The sequence below is a fragment of the Corvus moneduloides genome, chromosome 1 (genome assembly GCF_009650955.1).
Source record: "Corvus moneduloides isolate bCorMon1 chromosome 1, bCorMon1.pri, whole genome shotgun sequence".
Taxonomy (NCBI): domain Eukaryota; kingdom Metazoa; phylum Chordata; class Aves; order Passeriformes; family Corvidae; genus Corvus; species Corvus moneduloides.
The window spans coordinates 8650210-8675663 of record NC_045476.1 but is presented as its reverse complement, the minus strand read 5'-3'; the positions used below and the strand labels follow the sequence as shown (position 1 = coordinate 8675663).

General features: G+C 40.2%; 1 protein-coding gene across 5 annotated transcripts in view; it reads right to left on the bottom strand.

Moving 5' to 3' along the window:
- The window catches only part of DNAJB6 (DnaJ heat shock protein family (Hsp40) member B6), a 124916-nt gene extending 100012 nt beyond the window's left edge, over positions 1-24904 (bottom strand). For 4 of the 5 annotated variants that reach the window (XR_004238194.1, XM_032099218.1, XM_032099237.1 and 1 more), the window contains exons 1-5: positions 24786-24904; positions 15760-15868; positions 14889-14998; positions 12152-12211; positions 11694-11804 (exon numbers count right to left, since the gene is read on the bottom strand). Coding sequence is in view for 4 of the 5 variants with exons in the window: in XM_032099218.1 (XP_031955109.1) it covers positions 11694-11804; positions 12152-12211; positions 14889-14998; positions 15760-15824 (346 nt within the window). In the remaining variant the exon portion in view is untranslated. The remainder of the gene's footprint in view (positions 1-11693; positions 11805-12151; positions 12212-14888; positions 14999-15759; positions 15869-24785) is intronic. The other variant, XM_032099247.1, reaches the window with a different exon arrangement.
- Positions 24905-25454: the final 550 nt, after the last annotated feature.

The window sequence follows — 25454 nt, the reverse complement described above, 5'->3', positions numbered from 1 at the left end:
CTCCTCCAAAGGTAATTCCTATGCTCCTTCTGGTCTAAATTCTGCTTGCTGCTGGACCTAAAATTAAAATTAATTTTATTCATAAAAAGTAGTTGATTTCCTTATTTTATCTGTTTAGCATTATAAACTAGTAAACCTAATGGAAAATATTGCATACAGGTACCTGAACTTTCTAGCTTATTTCTATTCAAGATTTATTGTGGATCACCATGATCTGAAAAGTAACTTCCAGATAGGTTGTATTAATTATTGAAATCTAAGAACAGCAGCCAGGGATTGATGACTCATAATCCTAAAGTGTTCCAAGTGTTTAATTTAGCACTTGCCACATTAGATACTCCAAACATGTATTCTGATGCACATTTAGCAGAAAAGTATGGAGCTTTACACACTGTCCCAAAGAGGCATTTGGTCTGTACCAAGCAGGAGGAAGAGGGCAAAAACAGAGAAAGGGGGTCATGGATAAAATGCTATTTCAAATTCAAGTTCCACTGTTGTGTCATTCAGAACAGCTATTGTTCCATTCCCACCAGGAAGACAATAGTCTCTTTCCAAAAAGAAAAGAGGGGTGGCGGGGGGACAATGGGCCATGGAGTACAACACCAGCACCTACACAAGCAATCTTTATTTACTAGAATTACCAGAAAAATGCTTTTTTCTAATTCGCTTGAGACAAAGAGTAACAGAAAACAATCGTAATCATAAAACATAATACCTTCATTAAAACCAGAAAAGTTTAGGAACTACAAATACTCTCTTCATCAATCACAACTCTCCCAGAATGAGTGTTGTAGAGTACACCAATGATTTTACCAAGTTTTGCAAACAGAAACTCAATATTGAAAGGTACCAGTCTGAAACACTGCTCAGAATAAGCTTTTAGTGAAAAATGCAGAACCTGGTGATAGCAGCAATAGAGGTATAAAGCAAGGAGAGACTTGTGACTGCCTGACTGTTCAGAATTACAACTGACAAAGAGAAGGTCAGAAATGCAGTATTTGTTCCACCTCTGGTACCTCCACAAAAATCCAAGCTAATTTATGATCAATCACCAAGTTAATGCAATATGCATTATGCACCATTAAGTAATCAATATGACAATAAAAAGATATAAGCTACCACCTGGTTTTTGTGCAATTACTTAAATGTGAAACGTCACAATGTATTTATGCTGAATGAGGGCAGCTGCTAAAAAATAACCCTACCCCTCTCCTAACCTCCATAGTTAGTGAGTAGACACAGGACCAAACTTTTATCTTACATACAATAGACAAGCAAGTGATAAGATTTTTTCTATCTCCCACACTTTTTGCTTTGCAGCTTCTTTTCTTTCCATGTAAAGGAGGTTTTCTGCAATATAAAGATGACCTATTAGTACCTCCATTGAAGTTAACCAACACTTGAGCATGGAAATACGGGAATTATTGTAATTTCCAAAACAAGCACTATGTCCATTTAAAAAAGGCCAGTTTCGTCAGTCTAGCATATCAACCAGCAAGTACAACCACTGCAGTTAATTGTTTTGTAGTCCAATTTATTCTCACAGGAATGACTCATAGGTTAGTTATGAAGGTCATTCACTCACGTGTACAAATGATCTATATTATATTACTCCCAGTGTTAAGCTTTCTATTTATAATCCAAATTTTCTTGTTACCTGGAGTTTGAATAAAAACAAAACAACCTATCATGTAAGCTTTGAGTTTTTAATCTCCCACAGCATATCAGCCTGTTCTGCAAGTCAATCTCTCCTCCCCAGCACAACAGCTGCAGAAACAAAGTTATTTAAGGGAAGATCATAGACTCTCCTAGAGATCCCTGATATCAACCCAGCTTCTCAGTGGATTATTGCCACACCAAAATCTAATAAAGACTTGCCATGCCTTATAAACCTGCACAGCAAAGGAAGAGGTCAGCACTTGGTATCAGCACGTGTTCAAACGTCAGGTGATTGCTGTCAGCAGCCCTGGGGACAATCCTCCAGTGCTCTTCCTGTAATTCTCTCAAGTAAGACAAACCAACCACTCTTCCGCACTGCACTGCAGAATGCTCAGCAAGATGAATTATGCAGAGACAGAAAAAGGGGCAGGACTTTTCAGAGAAACTATTCCTTTAATATTTTGACAGCCAAGTACAGCAGGCAGAAGAAAAAAAAAATACCAAAAACATTGAGAGAAGGCTGCAGGAGGCTGCTGCACTATAATTTTTTGTATCTACCACCAAATACACATTAATATAGCAACCTCACAGCTATTCAACCCTGTTTATGCTTTTACCCCCTAAATCAGGATGATTAATAGCACAACTCAGCAAAATAATAACATTTCAGCCCTTATGTAAGTCTATTTTAGCAGAATCCTTCCATCCCCAATAACCTTTTCACAAAGAACGCCTTTTCCAAACAGTTAAAATGCAGGGTGTTGGGGTTTTTTTAAATGATTCCTCTTATTATAGTCATTTTGGTATTTCCAGTCCATTTTTTACTGAATATGAGCAGCATATCAGATTAAGAAAACTAAGCAGCAAAAAGAAAAGAAAAAAAAAGTCAAAAATGTGAAGACAACTTCCAAGCTTCAGATAACCAAAATGCTAAACCAGTGATACTTAAGAGTATTAGTAAATACTGTTTGGAGATAAAACTCTGTATATTATAATCTAGGTATTACCAGAAGCTTATAGGAGGACAGAGTACTAGATTTAGTTTCAAGAAAAATGTTGCACTACACTCCTAATGCAGAATTTGCGGTGCTGTCAAAACAGCAGACGAGGAAAAACAAAAGGTGAGAAACATCAAGAAAGCCAGTGAGACAGACTTATCTATCAACAACAGCAGATGACATGAAACTTTTTGGAAAAAGGCAAACGCTTAAGCAAAGAACACATGTTCTTTGCCCATTACCAAAACAGCAGACAAAATGAAGGTCTTCAGGACTCTTGCTGTTACTAGGTAGGAAGACTGAAGTTACAGAAGCCAAAAAGCCAATGTGGAGATTGGAACACAAAACCCCCAGCAATACAAAAGACTGTACACTAACAAACCTGTCTGAAAATAATTGCATTAGAGGTAATGTTTCCAAGAAAATTTACTTTCTTTAGAAAAATCTTTGCTAATTCAAATGCAACAGCTGTCTTTTTCCTCTGGGCAAAACATTAAACCTGCTCCCTGCAAACCATGGAATATTACCTTGCTTTTCTGTAGTCACAGGAAAAGAATTTCACCTCTAAACAGGTCAAATAACAACAACTACTGTAATAAATATCTCCCTGCAGTTCAAAATAAGGCAGGCCATGATCTCTTCACTCTGAGGAGTCCCCAGCTGCAACACAGAAACAGGATTTTCTCTCTTTCAGCTCATGGCAGAATACTACTTAAAAGATGTGATTGTTTTCCTTTCCTGCCTTGTGATCATGGAACCAAATAGCAAGTTGCACTAATTCACTGATCCAAAAGAACACTGAGTTGTTGCTTTCTGTTGCACCCATGAGCCAATCTGATTCAGCACTGGCAAGACTGGTGTTTCTGAAAAAAAATGGCCAGAAAAGCACCATACAACGGGGAAGGGGGAAAAGGAGGCAAACCCCACAATTTGAAGTGTACCATAATGCAGTTTAAATTAATGAAATTCATTATAGCAATCTAAGGCATTAGCTGAAATCACAATACAAGATACTCTACAAGTGACACATTTCCTACGGCAGTCACTTCTACCAAGGCCCTTGTATCCTGGCCTTTGCTTGGGGAACTAGATCAGGAATTGATATGCTGAAAAGAGCATCTCCAGACAAAAGAAAGTTCAGCCACATCAATTCTTTGCTACAGTTTCCCATGTGGCCGTAAAAGCAACTGTGCTGGTTACAAGGCAGGCAGCAGCCGAAGCGCCCAAGAGTCAAAGGCAGCACAGGAAGATGCTTTCAGTCACAGAACAATGTTTTTGCTGACTGAGTGTTGAGCACGTTCCACAGCAATGCCATCATTCACCTCCAAAAATCAGAGGCGTTGAGATAAATGGTGAGCTGTCAGCAAATGCTCTGCCATGCACTGTCACAGTCAGAGATGTCGATAATCTTTTAGGGATAGTGTGCAACGGGAATTACCCTGTCCAAGCAGGATCACTGCTCAGGCCCCACTGGCTGGGACCACCTCCCCAACCAGTGACCCTTCTTTCCTTTATTCTCTGCCACCAGAGCCTCACTACTGCCTCTGCCAAAACAGGACACCTGAGCCGACTGCTCGCATTACGGATGCAGGAGGGTGGCACAGGAGGGTGGCACAGGAGGGCGGCACAGGGTAATGGAGAAAGGATAAAGGATGCTGTTCAGCCCCTGCAGAAGGGCAAGGCCACACCCAGTGGCATCCAGCATTGCTACAGTAAGCAAAGGCTGCCTGCCCCATCCTTTCTTTGTATCAAAAGCATCCTGTAATGACTTCATACATCCTGCCAGAAGAGAGTCTCAAATGCAGGTCTGAAAAACGCGTTTATGCAAAGGGCTACAAATATGATACCTACAATACAACAGAATTCTTGGAGCAGCTGTTTTCTATCTTGTCTCCTATTTGAAAAAAAAAGTTTCAAAGATGCAAATTTGCAGTAAACACAACCTCATGCTACAGCTGGAGAGCACTCAGGCACTAAAAAACATACAGAAAAGCACTTTTGCACACCACAGAAACCTGTAAGCACTTTTGCATGGAAATACTTTCTTCCTTACAAAATAAGCACAATGTTGATGCCCCTTACTCAGAGGAGACACCAAGAATGTTGTTGCAAGCACTGTTACTCCACCTGCCTAATGTTTCAGCACAGTCTTTGTAATTGCTCACTTTCATAAATTAGATGTCAAACAGATGTTTGCCTCACTTATTTAATAAATTACCAGCAGAAGAAGCATTTGGAAGTCCTTCTAATGGTATACAGCAGAGATCTTGGGATTAATTATTTTCTAGAAAAGAAGACTTAAAATATCACCTTTGAACACCATCTATATGGTAATTACAAAGATGTTGGAATACAGTAATCAGCACTTCATATTTATTAAATGAATGCTCAAATGTTCAGGCACACCTCAAAAATGCAGGTAACTTCCATTACCTCTGTATGACCTGCTCTCCTTAGGCTATGTTCAGCATTTGTCCTCTAACCAATTTAATCAGCTAGCTGTCCAAGAAAACCAAATCAAACCATTTTCTTGGGGGCTAATAACCTGAACTGGCTTGGGATTCTCAAGACAGTGTGCTATCAAACAGTTTCTCAATCTATCTAATGGGACATTAGACAAACATTAAAGTTTTAAGATAAACATGAAAATTTGGAGCAAGGCCTCCTCCCTTTCAGCAGGAGAAACTATGCATTAGTTTGGCCATGGAGCCACAGCACTACCTACTCCTATGTGATAATGATGTCTGGGTGAGACAATTCCGGTGTTTCAAAAATCCCTCTTTGAACCTATCAAGTTATTTCTGAAAAATTTCTAGTGAGATTTGGACCATTCAGTGGATAATTCTGATCTAAGACTGGTGGTGAAATAAAACTGTACCTTCATACCAAAGCAATGAATGCACATGCAAATCTGTGAGCACTTCATGAATTGCACCAAAAGCTGCAAATTTACGTCAACAAAAAGATTAATTACCAAGACAACACTGCTGCTCAAGACAGCTTTAACTGAAAGCCACCTCCATTTTCAGTTTTAATAACCCATTTTACTAACAAATACATTCTGCATTAGAACATTTAAACAATCAATTATCAGAAATGGGATAGCATGTGAATTAAAAGCATGATCTGATTCTTATGTGAATCTTTTGCCACAGCAAGACAACTTTCTGTCCTTGAGACAAGTAATGAAGCTGCCCCATTCAGGAAAAACGTTCTAAAACACGTATCATGTGGAGTTTGCAATGATTACTGCACATAAAATTTCCTCTTCCTTGTCAGGTTAAGTCTCTTTTGCCTGGATACTAGAAGCAACTCACTGTACTTTTCCAGAAGAGTCCTGCTTCTTTTTATGTAATCAATATTACAGTAGTCAATCTAAAGTAAATCTGTCCTTTGATGGAACCGAGCTACATACCAGATAACTAGCTAGTTGACATTTTCTGTGACAAATATTTATATCTAACTAGCTGTATAAAAGTGTTGTTTGATTTTACCTTTCATTTCCAAGAGTATAGATTTTTAAATATCACATAAACCAGGTAACCAGAATTCTCAAGGAAAAACTCCATAGAATGCATATGGGTTAATATGCATTATCTGGTATTAAATTTAGATTAAAGTACATCATGAATTCTACTTGACAATCTGAGAAAAACATTTAAGTCATTTATATATTACCATCTCCAAATGTATGTTGAGAAAACTAAAATGTTTAGGAACCACAGCTAAACTGTCAAGACTACAATGTTTAAGGATACTCCACAGACAGACTTCTCTTGGACATCAAAGACTAGAGAGGGCATTCACCAGGAGCAATTTATCATGTCACATTAGTAACACATTCTACCAGAGGGAAAAGCCTGGTTCCTTGTGGGATTCATTTAACTAGACATACAGGCACTTAAAACAGTTTGAAATGCCCTGAAACGTCCTGTCAAGCTTGTAGACACTGCTGCTGGACAATCCTGGTCTGCTCTAGGCCCCGAGTTGTATTTTCTAGCCCACACACAAATTACTCAGGCATCATAGATACACCTGGTGACAGCTGAGATGGTTTAGGGTGTGTATGCAGCTTCAAGTCTACAAAAAAATGAATTAACTCCTGTCTCGGTTTTTGAGACAAAACTTCAGGAGCAAACACTCCGGAATGAGTGTTCCTCCCCTTTTCTTCAGTCAGTGAGACAAATGGGACACAAGGAGTGAAAGTGGGAAAAAGAAATCAAACTGTTTATTAACACACGAACAAAACAGGGTAGAACAGGATAAAAAAAAACCCTCAAAATACAACGAATTCCCAGAGAGGGAACAGACACGTGGGCTTGGGCCAGCCGGGGCCACCCCCGCAGGCTCCCCGGACCGGCGAGGAGGGAAGGGAGGCAGTGAGACAAGGGGAAAGAAAGGGGAAAAAGAACAAGAAAAAACCACAAACCCAACAGAACCTTTTCCCAGCTAGCTGGAACACAAAGGAAGCCAAAAAGCAGCCCAGCGCGATCCCTCCCCAGCCCTGCCCAGAGCCGGGAGCCCCCGGGCTGAGCCGCTCCGCGCCCCCGCGGCTCCCGGCTCCGGCCCCGCCTTAAAGGCACAGCGTCCTCGGGCACTGAGCGGACGGGTAAGGAACAAAGCGGCTCCATAGCATCACCCCAGGACAACTCCCTAAGGAGTTTTTGTTGGGTAATGCTAGGATCTTGTTATACCAACTCCATCTTTCAAAGTAACTCCTCACTGGTAACACCTTCCAACACAGAACCCACTCTTGAAGTGAGACTCCGAAAAGCCTCTAAAACAAAACCAAGTCAATTCTTTAACAGCCCAGAAACAGAGCCCAGCCTACACCAAAACACATCAATTTCTGTTCCTCAGCCTGAAGCAGCAGTCTTTCATCAATACACCTCCACTACCAGTGGTTAACACTGGAATCCTTCCCTCCTGTGAACTGTTAAAGTACAGAAGAAGGTCTTTGAAAAGTTTACAAGTAAAATACAAACAAAAACACTACATGGAACACAAATAAACCATATCAAGGCAAGCACTATATATAAATCGAGTAGGATATAATTTAAGTATAAAAGTTTCAGTATACTGAAATGAGAAACCAATCCCTACATTAAGAGCAAACAGTGAGTTACAATGTCAAAGAACAGTCAGAGAGCCAGAAGTGTATGGGACAGACTGAACACCAGGTCACCAGACACTGCTATACCAAGGCACTACTTCGCAATGCAAAGTGCAGTGCCGCCTAGGAAGCACCAACTTTTCTTCCTGTCGTAAGAATCACCACCCAGTTGTAGGTCAGAGGCTAAATATTAATCCTAGGAGAGCTCACCAGGAGTACACACTCAGCCGTAACCATGTCACAAAAAGCAAGGCCAAAACTCTCAAAGAGTAAGAATTAACCATCTGTCATAGTATCAGATCAAGCTTTTAAAAGCACTTGCCTTCATGTACCCCTACTAATACAAAGGATTTGCCTGAAAAAAACAGCAAAAAACCTGTGACTGTCTCCAGTGCAACACGCAGCACGTAACATTAACTTTGCTCCATTTTGAAGTTTTCAGAGCTGTCTCCAGCAGTATTACAAATTTTCACTGGAAAAGTCTGAGGGGACTCAGCAGTTTAAAATCACCACAGAGGTCTTCATACATTCTGTCATTTTCTACAGATGAATAAAGATGCCTCTGTTTATAAAGAAAACTTTCTGTAACTGCAATAACAGTGCAGTATAGCTCAGTGGCGTTGAACATACTCGATTCATAGCTCAATTTTAGAAATTCTTCACATCCATAAATTTACAGGAATTATGCATATGAATGCTGCTCTTTACATACTCAGTGACAATCAGGATATAGAGAGTCCCACCTGCATTCTGTGGGCTTCACTATGTGCCACTTCAAACTGTATAAAAAGTACAAATGTTTTAAAGTATTTATTCAATTTCATCTTTGATTCCACCAGTGCACATTTTTAGAAAACATGACCTCAGTCCTTATTTAGTTGCTTAGAATATCAATTATAACCTGAGTAGCTCCTTAAGAAGTTACTAGTTCTACAGAAAACTCATCACCAAGTTGAAAACTCCTCATTTTTAGAAGATAATTTAGCTTATTATTCAGGACAGAACTGTTCCACTAGTGTTTCAACACAGCAAAATCTACAAGGGCTCTAGTTCACCAATACAAATATTCATGCTATACATGCTTGCTTTTGGCATTCTAAAATGCACTACATTCAGCTCAAAGCACACATTTTTACGTTGTACTATCTTAAACATTAACGTATGTGCAAAGACCACTGCAAATACTTTTTATAAAAATCTGTCCAAAAAAATCGTTTGGAGTCACAATTACCCATGTTAGAGAATGTCTTAAGCATCTTGGGGAAAAAAAAAAATGCTCACTTTGAAGCCTTCTGACTAGAAAAATGTCAAGAGCTTATGCTCAAAATCCAAAGCTTAATAGAGGGTTTTAGGACTCTGGTCACTGACACTGCAACCATCCACATAAAGTAGAGAGGCAGCTTAGGAACGATTAGTTTTCATTAATCAGAGTGCATGTAACACTGCTGACACTGCCAGAACCGTGGCAAGAAGCAGAGCCAGTGCTCAGTACTCTTATCTTAAAGCCGACAATAAGAGTCATCAACACATGAAGTAGATAACCTGCTTTTGAATAAATAAATAAATCTGGGCGTTAAGCAGCGGGAGACTGCAGAGGAATGTTAAGTCCACTGATGCCCCAAGGCAAGACATATCACTGCCTCTACAGGAGGGGCTACTGCAGTTGCAGTATCCCATGAAAACACTGGCAGCAGTGGTACCTCCACTTGATAAGCTGGATAGCTCTGTGCACTGTGCTGTACAGCCTCCCTTCTAAGGAAGCCAAAAGGTAAGGCCTCAGCTTTCTTTAAGCCCATCATTTATTTAACAGCAGAACTAAACTTCATGGCTTTAAGGTTAATCATGAATACTGACATTTTCAGAGACAGCAAGTTAAAGCTTCTGCTAGTGCTGATGAAGTAAATACAATCAAAACCAAACAGAGCCTATGTCAGTGTCCCACTGGTAGCTAGAACATGTCTCATCTATGCAATTTACTACAGAGATATTTGATTTAGAATCAACTATTTGGATTTTATTTTAAATGAAAAAATAAACAAAAGAACTGAACACTCTCAGCTCCTCCACACCAGCTTCCTACTGAACATTTTGCTCAGATTTTTCCAGGTTTTCTACCACTCAATCCCAAAACAACTGAGTTTAACAGGGACCTCTAGAGTTCATCTGATCCAATCCCCTGCTCAAACAGGATCAGCTACAGTGGGATTTCCAGGACCACTCCAGATGCCTTCTGACTATCTCCAAACGTGGAGATTCCACAACCTCTCTGGACAACCTGCTCCAACATTGTTACCCTCACAGTACAGTTGAGCTACCTTAGGTTCAACCAGAGTCTCCTGTGCTTCCATTTGTGGTCACTGCCTCTCATCTCGCCACTCCCTTCCCAATCCCCTGATGAGACTCTCACCCTGAGCTTCCTCTGTACTGAACAATTCCAGCAATTCTCTCAACCTGTTCTTCAGGTCAGAGAAGCTCCAGTCCTGTAATTATCTTAGTGGCCTTTCACTGGACTCTATCCAGTAGCTCTGCTTCATTTACTGGGGAGCCCAGAAGTGGACTCAGTACTCCAGATGTGTCCTAACCAGTTCTGAGATCACTCATCTAAACTGAAACCCTTGTCTAGTACTTCTTAAAATCCTTATTCCACTGCAGGCAGTGAAGAAGTTGCATCTACCCGCTTCAGACCCCATTTCACTCATCAGTACTTTGCTAGATGCCTCCTCCAAACTGCCCTTTCCTACTTCCAGCTATTTCCCACTGGATCCAATTGTCCAAATTCACCAGCTTATCTTCTACCAAATTCTTCTTCTAGATACTCATCTAATTCATCAACTAGCATTCTGTTGCATTCAACCTCTAGCCCTTCAACCCCTTTTCTAATCCTTCATTAGTCATCTAGCAGTTGATGATCCTGAAATAGCAAACCAGAGAAAGATATAATTAAAATCTGAGTTGAATTATCCCTTAATGCTGCCAAGGATAATAAATTACTTTTAAAAATACTGAAACATTTACATACATTATTATAGAGATTAATCAATATCTACATACTGAACAGGAAGAAAGCTTTGTTTTTCAAGTACACTTCTTGCAGTTTTCAGCATGGAACTTTCTCACAGTAAATACTGAACACAGGATCTGTTCTGCTTTACAGGTCAGCATTTTGCTGAGCAGAACATACACAGAGAGATTGTGTAAGAATTCCAGTGCCTCTGAAAAGACCTTCACTAGAACAAGCAACGTCACAAGTCAGAAGACCTTCAGCATGAGGGTAAAAAGATTACTTTGACAACTTTTATCCCATATTGCTTCCTTTAATGAATGCTTCCTAAATGAAGAATCCAGGCCTCAAGAAATATTTCGTCTGAGTCTTTAGGGGCTCTACACCCCAAGCAAACAAGTGACATGAATCTGGGAGAGTGTCTAGATTACGTACGTAACTGCTCTTATTCGGACAGAAGAAAATCAGTCCTGCTATGACACAAGTTCACACTGAGAGTTAAGGTCTAACCGTTATAGTTAACCTGTCCAGTTCAGAAGCTCTCAAAGTCTTATCTTTGAATTTATTTACAGATCAAAAGAGAGAAATCCAACAAAGTTAACCTGCTCAAATTCTCGAGAGGAAATTCCAGCATGCACTTTTTCTGTTGAATATTACTTCCTTCCAACTTAGAGACACTGCAGTCATCATTTTATGCTTTGGCAAACCAAATCTGAATTGGCAAGCCATATCTGTCCTGTACTATAAAGTTAACCAAGAAACAGGTATGAAACAAACATTTCAAATGTAATACAAAATACCAGTTGTTTGCCGCATTTTCAGAGCTATTTCTAATACAACTACATTAGCTACATTTGTTTTGTAAGAATAAAGTTTTAGCCACACCTTAGATACACGTAACTAAAACCAGTGGATCACTTACCGAAGAAGTCAAATGAAAAGGGATCCCTTCCACCAAAAAACTCCCTAAAGACATCATCTGGGTTGCGGAATGTAAATCCAAAATCAAACGGATTATCGTGATGATTTCCACCTACAACAAAAAGGTTCCGTTTCAGTTACCTTCACACAATCTTACTAACATGAAAGTTCAGGCCAATAGGGTACTTGAATAGTCTACAAATATGAACAATTTCCAAAATTTCTCTTTCAGGTATCATACAAGTTAAGTACACACATTACTTCATTACTTTTTATAATTCTCTGTTTTCAGATAACAGTAATATCTTTTATAATAACTAGAAAAACTGTAGAACAATTGTAATCTCAATTTTCAAAAGACTGAATTTTAGGCCTTGGTACAGGCATTTCCAGATTGCTGTCTTGAAAAGAAAGCTGTAGAAAATAGAGAAAGCAGGGAACTGCTGGTTGTCAACATACCTCCACCTCCATTTATTAGGCCTTCTTTTCCGTATCTGTCATAGATGTCACGTTTTTTAGCTACAAGGAGAAGTTGTACATCATGTCAGTAAACAGGTTCGTTGGTTTTGTGGAAAAATAAGAACAGTTAACTGGTATCCTAAGTTAAACATCTTCTCAAAGCTAGTTTATTTAAGAAAGTTCTGGCATGTCACTGCTGAACATTTTTAAAAAGGATTGTCAAAGCAAATTAAATTCAGAAAGAACAGGTACTAAATTTCAGACTTACTACCATTGAGTTAAGAAGCTGTGGTTCTATCAGAAAAAGTTTGGTGCAAGGACAAACTTCACATGGAAGGCTGCCTTTAAGAAGAGAATGGCAGAAGAATATGGCAGTTTTCTTCTTTGCACAGGTACCATGAAAAACTTAAAGGCTGTGAAGGACCTCTGGACTTCAACCTGCTCCTCCACACAAGTCTAATCATGAAGCTGGTCACATCTTGCCTGAATAAAACCCTGATGGTATCAATTTCCAAGAGAAGATTCTACAGTCTCTCTGGAGAACAGTTCAGTGCTCAAGCATTCCCTTCCTTCTGTCCCACTTGCAAACCTTGACCATTGCCTCCTTTCCTTTTATTGCATAAGACCAAGCCCATTGTGGGAGAGTTATGAGAACGGAAGAACAGTGTTTATATGAGTGACTGCAAAACCCCTAAAATTAAGTACAACCACTACTTCTAGCTTAATAATGGAGAATTGAAGTGATGTTACAAAATGCCATGGAAGGATGTGACTCAAACTGCTTGCTCTCTATTATTTTAGAAGGCATGGAATGACTATTAATTTCACTGCAGACCAGCTTTACAGTATTCATGAGAAAGAGGAGAAAAATGAACTCTACATTACTGCACAAGATCAGATGGCACTTTGGTACTGGAAGGAAACCTGAACGGCTAAAAGCAGCAGACAGTCAGCTTACTTTGCTTGCACTGGTGTGGAAGTACCAGTCAAAAACCAGTCAGGGCATTTGATTTTAGTCTCTAAATAATATCACGCTTTTCCCACTGGAATCTCTTCAGTGAAAGAAGTTTTTAAAACTTAAACAGAAAGAACACGCAGTTACCTCAAACAGATGCTGGAAACTAAAATATTTCTGACCAACAGGAATTAAAATTTTATATAATGGTTATCATCTCTAATAATAGGAGCTTGCAATAGGTTCAGAAGCAGACAAATCCCCAAAGCTTGATACACTATCTGTACTGCCTTTTTAGAAAGCAGTTTTTAAAAGAAAGGAGGCTACCCTACTCATCAAATTAAGAACAAAGCAGGAAGGCAGATAAACTGTCACAAGCAGCAAACAGCAAGGATGACCTTTGTAAGCCGAAAATTCATCTTGAAAAATGTTACGTTTTTGATACCACAAGGTTTCCCACCAGGGAAGCATGTTCAATGATCACCCAATTTCAGTATTCTTTGCTTATGTAATCCCTTACAAAATTATTCTTCTGCCAAAAATCTGTCATCATTCAAGCCTGTAATGGTGTCAGAAAATTTCATTAAGTTTGCAGAACGTTTGACTGCCTCTCAACCACTGGGCTCAGGATTCTGGTATCCCTGCTGCACAAATGATTGTTAAGACACCAGTAACTTAGGATTTGGTCTAGATCCAAACACTGGCAGCACTTTTAGAAGATGTTCTAAAATTCCAGCAGTGTACTGTTTCCAAAGAACTTAGAGATCTGTATAACAACCAGACCAGTATCCTATTTTTATCCTGCTCAAAAAAATTAGTTTAAGAAGGATAAAGTACTCTAAAAGACAAGTATACAATGAACTAATGATAAATTAAGTTCTGTTTCTCCCCTGTCAATTAAGTATCAAAACCAAGCAAAGAAACACAGTCTGCAAGACTGCAGCTCGATAAATCAGGCTGAACTATGAGAGGTAATCTAGATGCCACTAGTGCTTTAAATATAGCTTTCCCATGCTCGCTGTCTCAGGTGAAATCAAGGACACTTCAGAAATAGCATATAGACAGCTGCAGTCAATTACAGAGGAAAATTATCAAAGTAGCTTAAATCACTTTGTTATGATTCAGGCTGCTTTTGTCAGAACACTGGCAGAAGTTAATGATACCCTGCAAGCAAAAAGACATGGGTGAACTGTAAACTGCATTCCTGCATTACATGGGTCAGGCTAAACACCTCATTCAGAACAATTCAAAATAAACACTATCTTTAGTATCACAGTTGACTGAATTTACAGAACTCACCCAAATGAAATCCAAATTTTCAGCAAGGTTTACAGTATGCTTGGGCTTTGTCAAGACTAGCTTACTGTTACAAAAACTAGAAGCAGTAGGCCCAACAGTGTATACTTTAGAGTTGGTCTAGCCTAACTTTTATAGGATAAACACAGTAATACCCCTATACTGATAGTAACACTGGCCTCACCTGATAAGATAAAATTAATCTTGGTATTCACAGATGTCTCTACAGAAATTTCTGGCAGACATTAAATTTCAACTTCTAGTAGTTTGGTTACTCATCTAGGGAGATCCTGAAATTTTTGTTTCAAAATTTCTGCTTATTCTGTCTGATCCGCAAGCTTCTTTCTCTTTCATTTGAAAAGGAAGTAGTCAAGTTGGATGGTGAACCAAAATTACAATATCCCTTCAAAGCATCATATATCAACATTTTCAATCTGATACCCAGAGTAGAGACAGGCAGTTCAAGAGCCCTTTTAAAATACCTACCATCTGACAAAACTTCATAGGCTTCGGCTACTTGCTTAAATTGCTGTTCTGCCTCATCTTTATTGTCTGGATTTTTATCAGGGTGCCATTTTAGTGCCAATTTACGGTACCTGAGCGGAAGGAAAACAAAATATATTTTACTCTGAAATAATGGAATATGCTATACAGATAAACACAATGTTTCAAACAAGCTGTCAGGGATGGAAGTACTTAGAAATTCCTGGTGCTTTGTATCTTGCATCTAGTCTGGTATCAACAGATTCTGCAGGTACACAAAGAACCACCTACTCAGATATGCTTTAAAGAAGAAAGTAGGTTTGGTGTTCTATACTTACTCTGAAATTATTCCTGTGCATTTCTGATGATCAACATCTGCTAGACCTAAGCAAAACATTCCAAAAGATCTCTGCTGTGGGCTTCTCCTTAGAGCTCTATAATTATTCGGTACTCCAACCAATCATGGGAAGCATCAAGAAGGATCTGGTACATTCAAGGTTCATAAAGCTCCAAGAATAAACTGACTGTGACATGCTAATATCAATGCCTTCTTTGACAGCTACACCTGCACACAATTCCTATCCTCAAATGAAACATTTCAGGCAAAGTATTCATAACTACTTATTTAGGCAAAGTATTCATAACTACTTATTTAGAGAGGCAAAGCTAAGCTTGCACTTAGGTTGATGTGTTTTGCAATCATCCAAGAGCACAGTTCGAACATTTGAGTTGATAAAAGTAGCACGTGCAGGAATTTGCAAAAGAACATGGGAGGACAAGAGTGTGACTCCAGAAACCATGTCATTTTATCTGTTCCTTAAAATCCATTTTTTTTATATATATATATATATATATATATATCAGTGACACTCACGCTTTTTTGATATCCTCTGCTGAGGCATGCTTCTGCACTCCCAGAACTTCATAGTAATCCACCATGTTTCAGGAGTTGTCTCAGTAACAACAGCTGAGTCTTTCAAGTCCTGCAACAACAACAACTTGTAAGTGACGTTTGTCCAGTACTGCTACTTCATAGAAGGCAGGTAGAAGCCTGGTATGGCTTAGTATCAAACCTGATCGAAGATTTGTGATTTGTGTTTCAAATCACAAAAAATAAACCCACTTTATTTTAGGTCAAGAGATCAAACAATTACTTTAATTTGGATTTTTATGTTCTTTGATCCCACTGAAACACAGTACACAAACACAAAGATAAACAGCGGCTCCTGAAACAGATTAGACTGATAAGCTAAATTTAATCAGTATTTTAAGAAGGGCATGTGGATCACAGTTTTGATGTAGATATTAATAACTCTGAATGAAAAAGTTCACCTAATGTTATCTATGACACCTGTCATGTCTTAAGCACATATGGGCATAAACAAAGGGACCCATCTTTCATATCTGTTCTTCAGAACATTACTTCCACTGAGATGCTCCCTTCAGAAAAGCAATGTATGTGCAGGTCTTAGAAATCTAGAACTGCACCTATTGAGCCCAACAAGCCTTTCTTGTATTCAGACTGTGACAAAAAAAATGCACATGTTGCCAAAGCTACTGAATACCATTTGCTTCCTTTATGTTTACGAAGAGAATCACATAGCCAGGCAAGATTGCTCCAACTGCAAGGTAACCAACCAACTCAAGTGCACAGGCACTTAGTGTTTCTTAGTATAAAATTATAATTTCCACAAGAGTCCTGAGAAACCTGCAAGCTAAAAAAGCAATTTAAATACTGACAGTTTCTTGTCAACATTAGAGAATAATTATAAGGAACAGTTACACTGACCACTACTCCAACTAAATGACCATTAAGATGAAAGAACCTTCCTAAGAAGTTTCAAGAATGTTTTGTATCTTCATGCAAAGCTGCCTTCTCTCCACCACTGTAATAAGTCTCTATTCTGGCAAAACTTCCAATCCCCTTTCCATCCTACCACTCTAGTTTGTTTCAAGTTTTATGAACAAGGAAACAGTGACCTTTTCCAGGAGTTATCAACTTGTTTCAGGGAAAAGTTACCCAAATACACTCAGAACACAACAATACAGCAATGTATTAGTCACATTTTCTTATCTCGTGCATCAAGAACAAAAATTCATTGAAATAACCTTTCCCCCTTTAAGCCTTTCAGTGTTTTTTGTTTTAGCCCAGGCAGTCTCAGTTTCCTTTTCTTTCACGTAAATGCTGAAAGTATTTAGCATAATGTAGCCTAGTGAAGTAGTCTGAAATTAATTTATTGTACTACTTTTACATGTATCTTTCAATATCCTGGGATATAAACATTAAAGAAAACCTTCTTTTTAAAATAAATTGGTACATTTTCAAAATATGTTCCTGCTGTAGGTTAAAGCTTAATTAACTTTAATTATGGATTGTGGTTACATACACATTTCCTCAAATGGCAAAACCAGTTTGAGAGATACCCTGCCATGCTTTCTCTCCTCTCCTCTCCAAACTACTTACAGAGGCAAATGTATTGGAGATCCCATGTGTTTAAAACTTGGGTGGTTTTAGCAATCTACTTTAACCATACAGTCCCACAAACACAAAATTAAAGTGTAGCAGGTAAATAGCCCTTTGCCCTTTGAAGAAATCTCCACATCAAAAAAACCAGTGAGGGTATAGTTAATACTGTGACCAACGCCAAAGGAAGTTGGGGGACATGCATTAAAATTAACATTAAGAATGCCAATAATAATATGCTAATGGCAGGATCCAACATGTAAACATACAGATTACCAAAAATAGCCCAGGATATTTGCTATCAACTGGCTTGTCTAGTTTTGCTGTTTCCCACACAACAATTAGAACAGCTCTGTGAACACAGAGGTAAGGAGCAAGGTCAGAATGGGATCCCATAGCCAACCTTATGAGCAATAGCATATATGGAATGTAAAGTTTACAGAAAGAAATCAGAAGGGGGGAATCTAGTATGAATCAAGCTAAAGGCTAGAGGTCAGAGTCCCTCCTGACAGATACCAGCCTAAAACTAGTAAGCAAATGGCAGGAAGCCACAGGCCAGGAGCACATATCATTAAGTGTTCTTTCCACATTCTCCTTTTCTTAAATACAAGACTTAGATCAGCACTCCTCTCAATTCAGGTACCTATCTTAGAGGGAAAATTTAAACTTCGAGCTTCTAACTAGAAAAAGCATGTAGGAAAAGCAACTTAGATGCAAAAAATAAATCACATTTTTCCTACAGAACTTTGTGCACACAGGTAGTCATATTGATTTCAACACATTTCTTTAAACACTTTGCTGTTTGTTTAAAAACAATGCTGCAGAGCTGTTAAGTTCAGACTCAATACAAATAAAATATATTCTAGATAACACAAGCCTGAAGTTGGGACAAAAAAAACCCATGCTGCGGCAACATGACCACCTTTTAACAGATGACTCTGAGCCTAAAAAGCAACTCCTTTAAGACAGAAGAATTATTTGTTTCAAAGAAATGTCTGGGTATTGCATATTCTCTCTTTATGTGTGAGTGTTATTGCTCAGTTTTTACCTGCCACTAAGGGAGTCTGGAATTAAAACATGCCAGAAGATTTCTAAAAAAATGAAATTGTTAATATTCTCCTTCTCCTAATCAAAGTGTCAAAGTAGGTGACAGCAAGAATTCATCTCTGATATACTGTTATGTCTATCTGCTAGTTATCATAAAGCATAAACTGTACTGCTGAAATTTTAGTTATCACAGGAACTTTTTTCTTGTATGTAAAAAGGTTTTAAAAATACTTACAAGAAGAAAATTCATCTGCAGCTTTTTTTGTCCAGCTTAAAAAAAAAAGTCAGCTAATATTTAGCCCCTCCACAGCCAGTAAGACTGATCAAAAAAACCCCACACATGCCCACAAAACCCTCCTCCCCCCCCCAAAAACCCAACATTCACAAACTAGAAAAGACCTCTATCTGCAATCTTTTCAGAACAGAATTATTTAAAATATGCACTCAAGGAAACAGCCACCATCAGCTTATAATAAAACAGAATATGTATGACCACTGACTTAGAAAATAGACGGCAAATTTAAAAAAAGAATAAATCAGTACTTTTCAGGCTAGTAGGAGTCTGCATGGTGAAAATGCCTAGATGTTTCAAAGATGCAAACGATGTACTTCCCTGCAAGAAACTACTTAACTGTCCTAACCAAAATGACATGACAAAAATCTTCTCCAAACACCCAATCTGTCAGTTTGTCTCCAAATATACAAGCCACGCTCATTAATTAGGCACTTGAGAGTTTTTTTTCTTAAGCCAGGAAGAAGCCAGCCCACCAGGAAATTAGCAGATTTCTTGTCTTCATCCACAGAAAATGTTCAAAATTTCAGAAGAGACATGCAAAAAAAAAAAAAAAAAAAAAAACCCAGCTGAAAGATGTTTCATGGCCTTCGTGTTTGCTCATGAAAATCTGTAGTTTCTTGTGCTGGGAACTGCATTATGTTTACAGTGCGCTATCAGCGACTCCAACTCCTTCTTTGGGGCATGAAAATCAAACAGGCAGATGTTTATGTGAACCAAAAGTTTCCACAGTTTATAGATTTTTTCAGTCATCATAGGAGAAGGCAGCTTTGCTCTGGCTTACAGAACAGTGACCCTGAACTACTGACTCAAGGCTCAGGCCCTCCTCACACAGCTCAGCCCAGCACTCAGCCAGAGTTATCCCAAAACCTGGCTCATAAGCTCTCTTTATAGCACAGTCCTCAGCTACATAAAAAGCATGAGAAGCATTACAGTAAATAGATATACAGAGAGCTCTACACTTTTACATGATCAGATGACAGACAAAAAGCAAGTAATCAAACAACCAGCAGGGAAGAAAACACAGCACCCCTAACTAAATACAGAAGGGAGGAAAGTATCCAAACAAGAAATTCTTAGAGCAGCCAAGAGGGAATTCAGACAGCAAGGGGCATGCGACCTTTGCAGTCAGCTTAGTCAGAAAAAGTTATCTATTTCTGGCCATGAAGCAACGGGCAGCACGGAGAGTCCTGAAAGATGCCAGAATAGCTCGAGCTTAGTGACTACAGCAGTCACCTGGACAGCAGGATGGAGTTCCAAACTCCTGATTCATGCAGTTTACAGAAGCAGGCAGTCATCAACACCCTCTGCAAGTCCCACAGCCATCCAGTTCCTAGCACCAGCCTGCTTTCCATGGACTTATCTAAAGGATTGCATCCTGCTGGCAACTCCAGAGGAACAGATACCCTGCTCTGAATCCCAGTTCACTTTGACTGAACTCACAAAGATCCACTGTGCTAGAGCTGTACAGGGGCTAACACAAAAACTCCCCCAGTTTACCAGCAAATTTTTCTAAGAGTAATAATGCGAAGGAACAAATAAAGTTACTTAGTAGTGAAAAAACACCTCTATAACTTTTGGGATTAATAAACCTGACAAATACATTCAAACAAGGCATCAGCATTAATTTTTTTCCTCCTCCTTAAACATGCACAGTGCAGTGCAGACTAAGACATATTAAAGACTCCAATACTTTTAACTTCTACTTACCTAAGCTTAGAAAAGCTGTCACAGTTTAACTTCACAGGGTCCAGAAATTTATTGTTTCATGGAAAAATGTTAATTTACCATATAATTAAAATTAATAAAATGTACTTAAATAGCCATGTTTATACTCATTATTTTAATACTCCCTCAGCATCCCCAGGAGATGAATTTAATAAAATGAACATTCCAAAAAGCTTAGTCTAATCTCATGTTTACAGCAAACATCCTGCTTGTATGTCAGACAGCAGAGTGAATTTGGATACAGTTATTATTATACCAGCATGCAGTTCCATACAGGGAGAAGGCAGCTGGGCTGCTTTACCTTGCAGTTCATGGTCCATTGTAGAAAAGAAACAACAAAACTCCACCACAGCCAAACAAGAGACACCTGCAAAAGACACCCTCACCCCTTAAGGCAAGAAGTTACAAAGAACCCTGTCCACTCCTCTCCTCCCCAATGGCAGCAAGACACAACTCTGGCAAGAACTACAGGACTTAGTCTGTAATGCTGCCTGGCACATGGAAAGCCGGTAGAGGGCAACAAGTAAGAAACCATTAAAAAAGAGGGAACCAACCAAAAATGGAAACAGAAGAAATCCAAAATCTTCATCTGTGAAAGAAATGTAAACTGGCTAACAAAAACCAGGAAAGGACGCTGATCAGTGAACAGGCCACCCGGACTCCCTTGGCTGAGACTTTCCTGCTTATCCATCTGATCCCTGATAAAGGGGCACTTATTCATGATCTTTCCTTAAAGCAAAGGAGCATTTTTCCAAAACACGGCAACTCAGGTGTCCAAATTTGGAATTGTGTCACAAATATCTGGAACACTGTCACTCTCCTAAAACTAACCATAAAAGGCTATTTTATACGAAGTAAAATTCCTATCTTATTTTAAAAAATATATGAACTGTGTATGATTAAGCAATTAAAAACAGTGAAAGCCTCAAATGAAAGATAAGGGCCAGAAAGTTTCAGGCAAATAATCACATGCAATCAGATGATGTTTTAGAGGAAAGAAAATAGTTTAAAGTTTCTACAGATTTCCCCTGAAGTGTTTTTGGAGTCATGATAACTTTATTTAAGGCAAACAAAAAAAGAAAAAAAAAAAAAAAGAGCTCCATTAAAGCAAAGAGCAAGTTCTTTTTCAGAGTGTTGACAGGCTGTCATAGATTCAGACTACATTTTAAGATAGAAAAAAAATTTCTTTAAAGTTTTTGTTAAAACTGGCTGCAATGTAGCTATGAATGGCTTCAGACTCATTATATGGCCTTTAAGATCCTTAAGTACTGGGCCCTCACTAATATCAGTGGGATTTCTGTATTTATTCAGAACAAATAGAAAGCATAAAACCTACAACTAGTAACTGTAGGAGTGAAATACATATGCATGAATTATTTCTTCCCTAGCAGTTAAATAAATAAAGCAGAATGATTTCATTTAGTCTAAAGTAAGAAAAATCTAATATCCACTCAAATGTATTACATTCAAAAGAAAATACAATTTAAACCGACTAATACCCTCAACTACAGTTTTATTTCAAATCTACCTTGAAATAAACAATCATCATATGCAAGATCCAACAAGTTTTGACAAAGCTAAGTAATTTCTCACTAATCCTTCCATTGCTTGAATAAGACAAAGGAAAAGCTGTTGACAGAAAATGTTTTCAGGACACAGCTGACGAGGTTCTTTACAAATGCTATTAGAGAAATGGAGCACTTCCTACTTAAGGAGCACAATGCTTTAACATAAACCTCACACAGCCAAGTTGAAAATTACAGCAATGAATTCCCTTCAAAGCATCACTCCACGGTTAACAAGCAGTAGATGTGCTCCTGGAGGTCTGGAAGTTCAGTGCACTGGCTCGGCCGAGCTGCACCTCCTCCACAGCCGGCGGCACAAGGGCAGCTCCGGCTCACACGGGTGGCTGCGCCCGGCGCTCAACCCGCGCTGACATTTCAGTCGATTCCAGGCCACAACTGCGACGCCTCTGGACGGGGTACAACGCAATCACCGCCCTCGTCCCACGCAAGCTCAGCTCACAGACCTCACTGCACCAATGGGGTCGGCACAGATGCAAAACAAACCAAAAACCTGGTATTTATTTCCTCAGGACAGTCCACGCACTGTTAGGAACTCCTACATCCTACATAAGATGATGATGATGATTTAACATAAGTTGTTCCCTCTCCCCACATACATTCTAAAACTTCTAATGGATGAAAGAAAGAATATAGTAGGTAAAAAAATGTATTTATCTATTTAAAAAAATCAGAAGCAAAACACATTAGCCCTCTAACTAAAACTTCGGTGTTACACTAAAGTAAAGCCCTGCATGCCTTCTCCCCAAGCCCAGCCAAAATAAATCAGCAAACTGCCTCAATCTGGGAAGGACAAAGAAAACACCACAGAGAGAAGCTATCTGGGTTAAGAACCTGCTGTAGTTTGAAAGCACAAACTTTCAAAACTACTAAAAAGACAAGTCTGACGAAGAACAAGGGGAACTCTGCAGTTTACAGATAAATATATTATTAGTAGTATTACAGTCTAAACAGTGCTGCCAGTAAAAGTAGCAATTTAAATTTCTCCTCCAGTAGAGACTATTTAAGAAAATTTAACACTAATTTAGCTTCCATTTCCAACACACTCTTATTTTCCACTGAGAAGTCAGCACAGGAGCCAAGAAGAGTAAATAAAGTTAGACCAGTGTTATGCTATAGTTAAAATTTTGGTTGTTTGAAATTAAAAAAAAAAAAAACAAACCAAAACTAGTCACAGAGACAAGATTTGTAAATACATTTACTCATTGATCCAAACAAATCTTCTTTGACAACATAATCCATCAAACTAAATGGTATGTTAACTACCAGGCTCTTGATCACCAGCTGAACATAAAATCCCTACCTGGAGTACAAGGATCTCTGAAGAGTAAAGAGAAATTAAGGTCAGCGGGCAGCAGTGACTGCAACCTCTGCTGCAGGACCAGAAAGGCAGAGCCTTGCTTCATTCCAGTTGTTCCCTTTGTGTCAACACCTTGTTCTTATCACTTTTTGACACTTTATACCCCAAAAACTCCTGGATTTGATCACTGACTATCCAACGTCACAAGCCGGACCATTTGCACATAACGCTGTTATAAACGTAGCTTTCATGTTACTGTGTCTGAATAAGTAGCTGTTTATTATTACCAGAATTTAAAACAGATTTGCTCCTATTTTAAATCATTTCTAACACCTTTGTTAGCATGGCTTAAGCCTGCAGCACATGTTTTCAGCAGCCAAGGAGAGCTCTGAGAGCAACACAACGTAAAGTGTTGGTGCAAACAGGAATGCTGGTCATAAACCCAGCCCACTGCCCCCTCTGAAGTGCAGCAAATACTGACGACAAACAGTGCTCCTTACCTGGCAGTGTCAATTTTCAACTCAGCTCGGAACCTGGCAACAGCGAGTTCAAACCGCCCGACCTCTGCCGACCTCGCCCACAACAAACCTCCCGGCCTGCCCCTATCCCGAATAAGAAACACTGAGCAGAACGTAACTAAACTGCTTCCATCAGGGGAGAAAAACAGCGCGTTTGGCTTAGAGTCATCAAGGGTGAAAAATGCCCCTGAGATCATCCAGTCCAACCATCCCCTCAACACTGCCACTGTACCCCTTAAACCACTAAACTACAACAGCCAGCGCCACATCCAGACGCTTCTTAAACACCTCCAAGGATGATGACTCCACCGCCTCCCTCGGCGACCTATTCCAATGCCTGATCGTCCTAAATGTGAAATATTTTTTATATTACTTAACCTGAATCTCCCCTGTCTCATCTTAAGGCCATTTCCTCTGGTCCTTTCACGGTAGGCACGGCAAAAGAGTCCGCCCCCCCCCCTCATTACAACCTTCTTTCAGGGAGTTGTAGAGAACGGAAAACAGGAGGACACAATAAGGCTCTCAAGCCGCCAAAGCAGTGCCCTGCGACGAAAAGCGCTTTAAGGAGAAGATCTGTGTAACGAACCGAGGCTCGCCCTCACCCTCTGGAAACTGAAACCACTGCGAGCAATGAATGGAAATCCGGATTTTTTTTTTTTTTTTTTCCCTTGCGGCGAACAGGCGGGACTGAGAGCTGTGAACAAACGTCCCGGGATTTGCCCCGCTCCGAATCCCGGGGAGAGCCCCGGGCAGCCGCTGCCTCCCCGAGCTGCCGAGCCCCGCCAAGGCCAGGCAGAGCCCGCACGGCGCCCGGGGCCGTTCCAGCACTGCGGGGCCTGCGCCGGCCGCGCCGCGAGGCCCCGGTACCAGGGACGCCGCTGCCGAGCACGGCGGCCTGGCCAAGCGCCCGCTCCCCCTGCCGCCCGCACGGCCGCGGCCGGCCCCGGGCCCGCCTGCCCCGCACTCACCCGCCGGTGGCTCCGCTCCGCGGCCGCCGCTCCCGCCCGTCCCTGCTCACGGCTCCCGCCGGGACAAACGGCAGCGGCCGCAAACAGGAAGCGCCGCCAGCGCGCGCCGTCACTTCCGCCCCGCCGCTTCCGGAAGTTTCTCGAACGGCCCCGCCGGGCGTCCCGTGTGAGTGGAGGGCGCCCCCTGCCGGCGGCCGGCGGGGGCGGGGCTTCGTGGGGGCGGGGCCTCGTGAGGGGAGGGGGCTGCGGGCGGGGCGGGGTCGCCGTGCGGGTGGGGATCCGCACGTCCCGATTGAGTGACGTCCGCTTCCTGCTCCACAGAATCATAGGATGTCCAGTGGACGTGGTGGTGTTCAGCTAGAGGTTGGACTCAATGGTCTTAGAGGTTTTTTTCCAACCTGATTGACGATGTGATTCTGTGAAGCAATGGCCAGGAGTGCAGCTGAGGGGAAAGGAGAAGAAAAAAACCGAAAAGAGAAATTTTAAGAAACACTCTTTGAATAGGTGCGTTTGGCTGCTAGAAGTGAGATGACAAAATTTCTTCCCCTTTTGTGTCTTATTGTACTCTCGGAAATTGGGGGTGCCAAGAGGATGGACCAGGCTCTGCTCAGTCGTGCCCAGCAACGGGAGATGAGGCAATGGGCAGAAACTGCTGCACAGAAGTTCCAC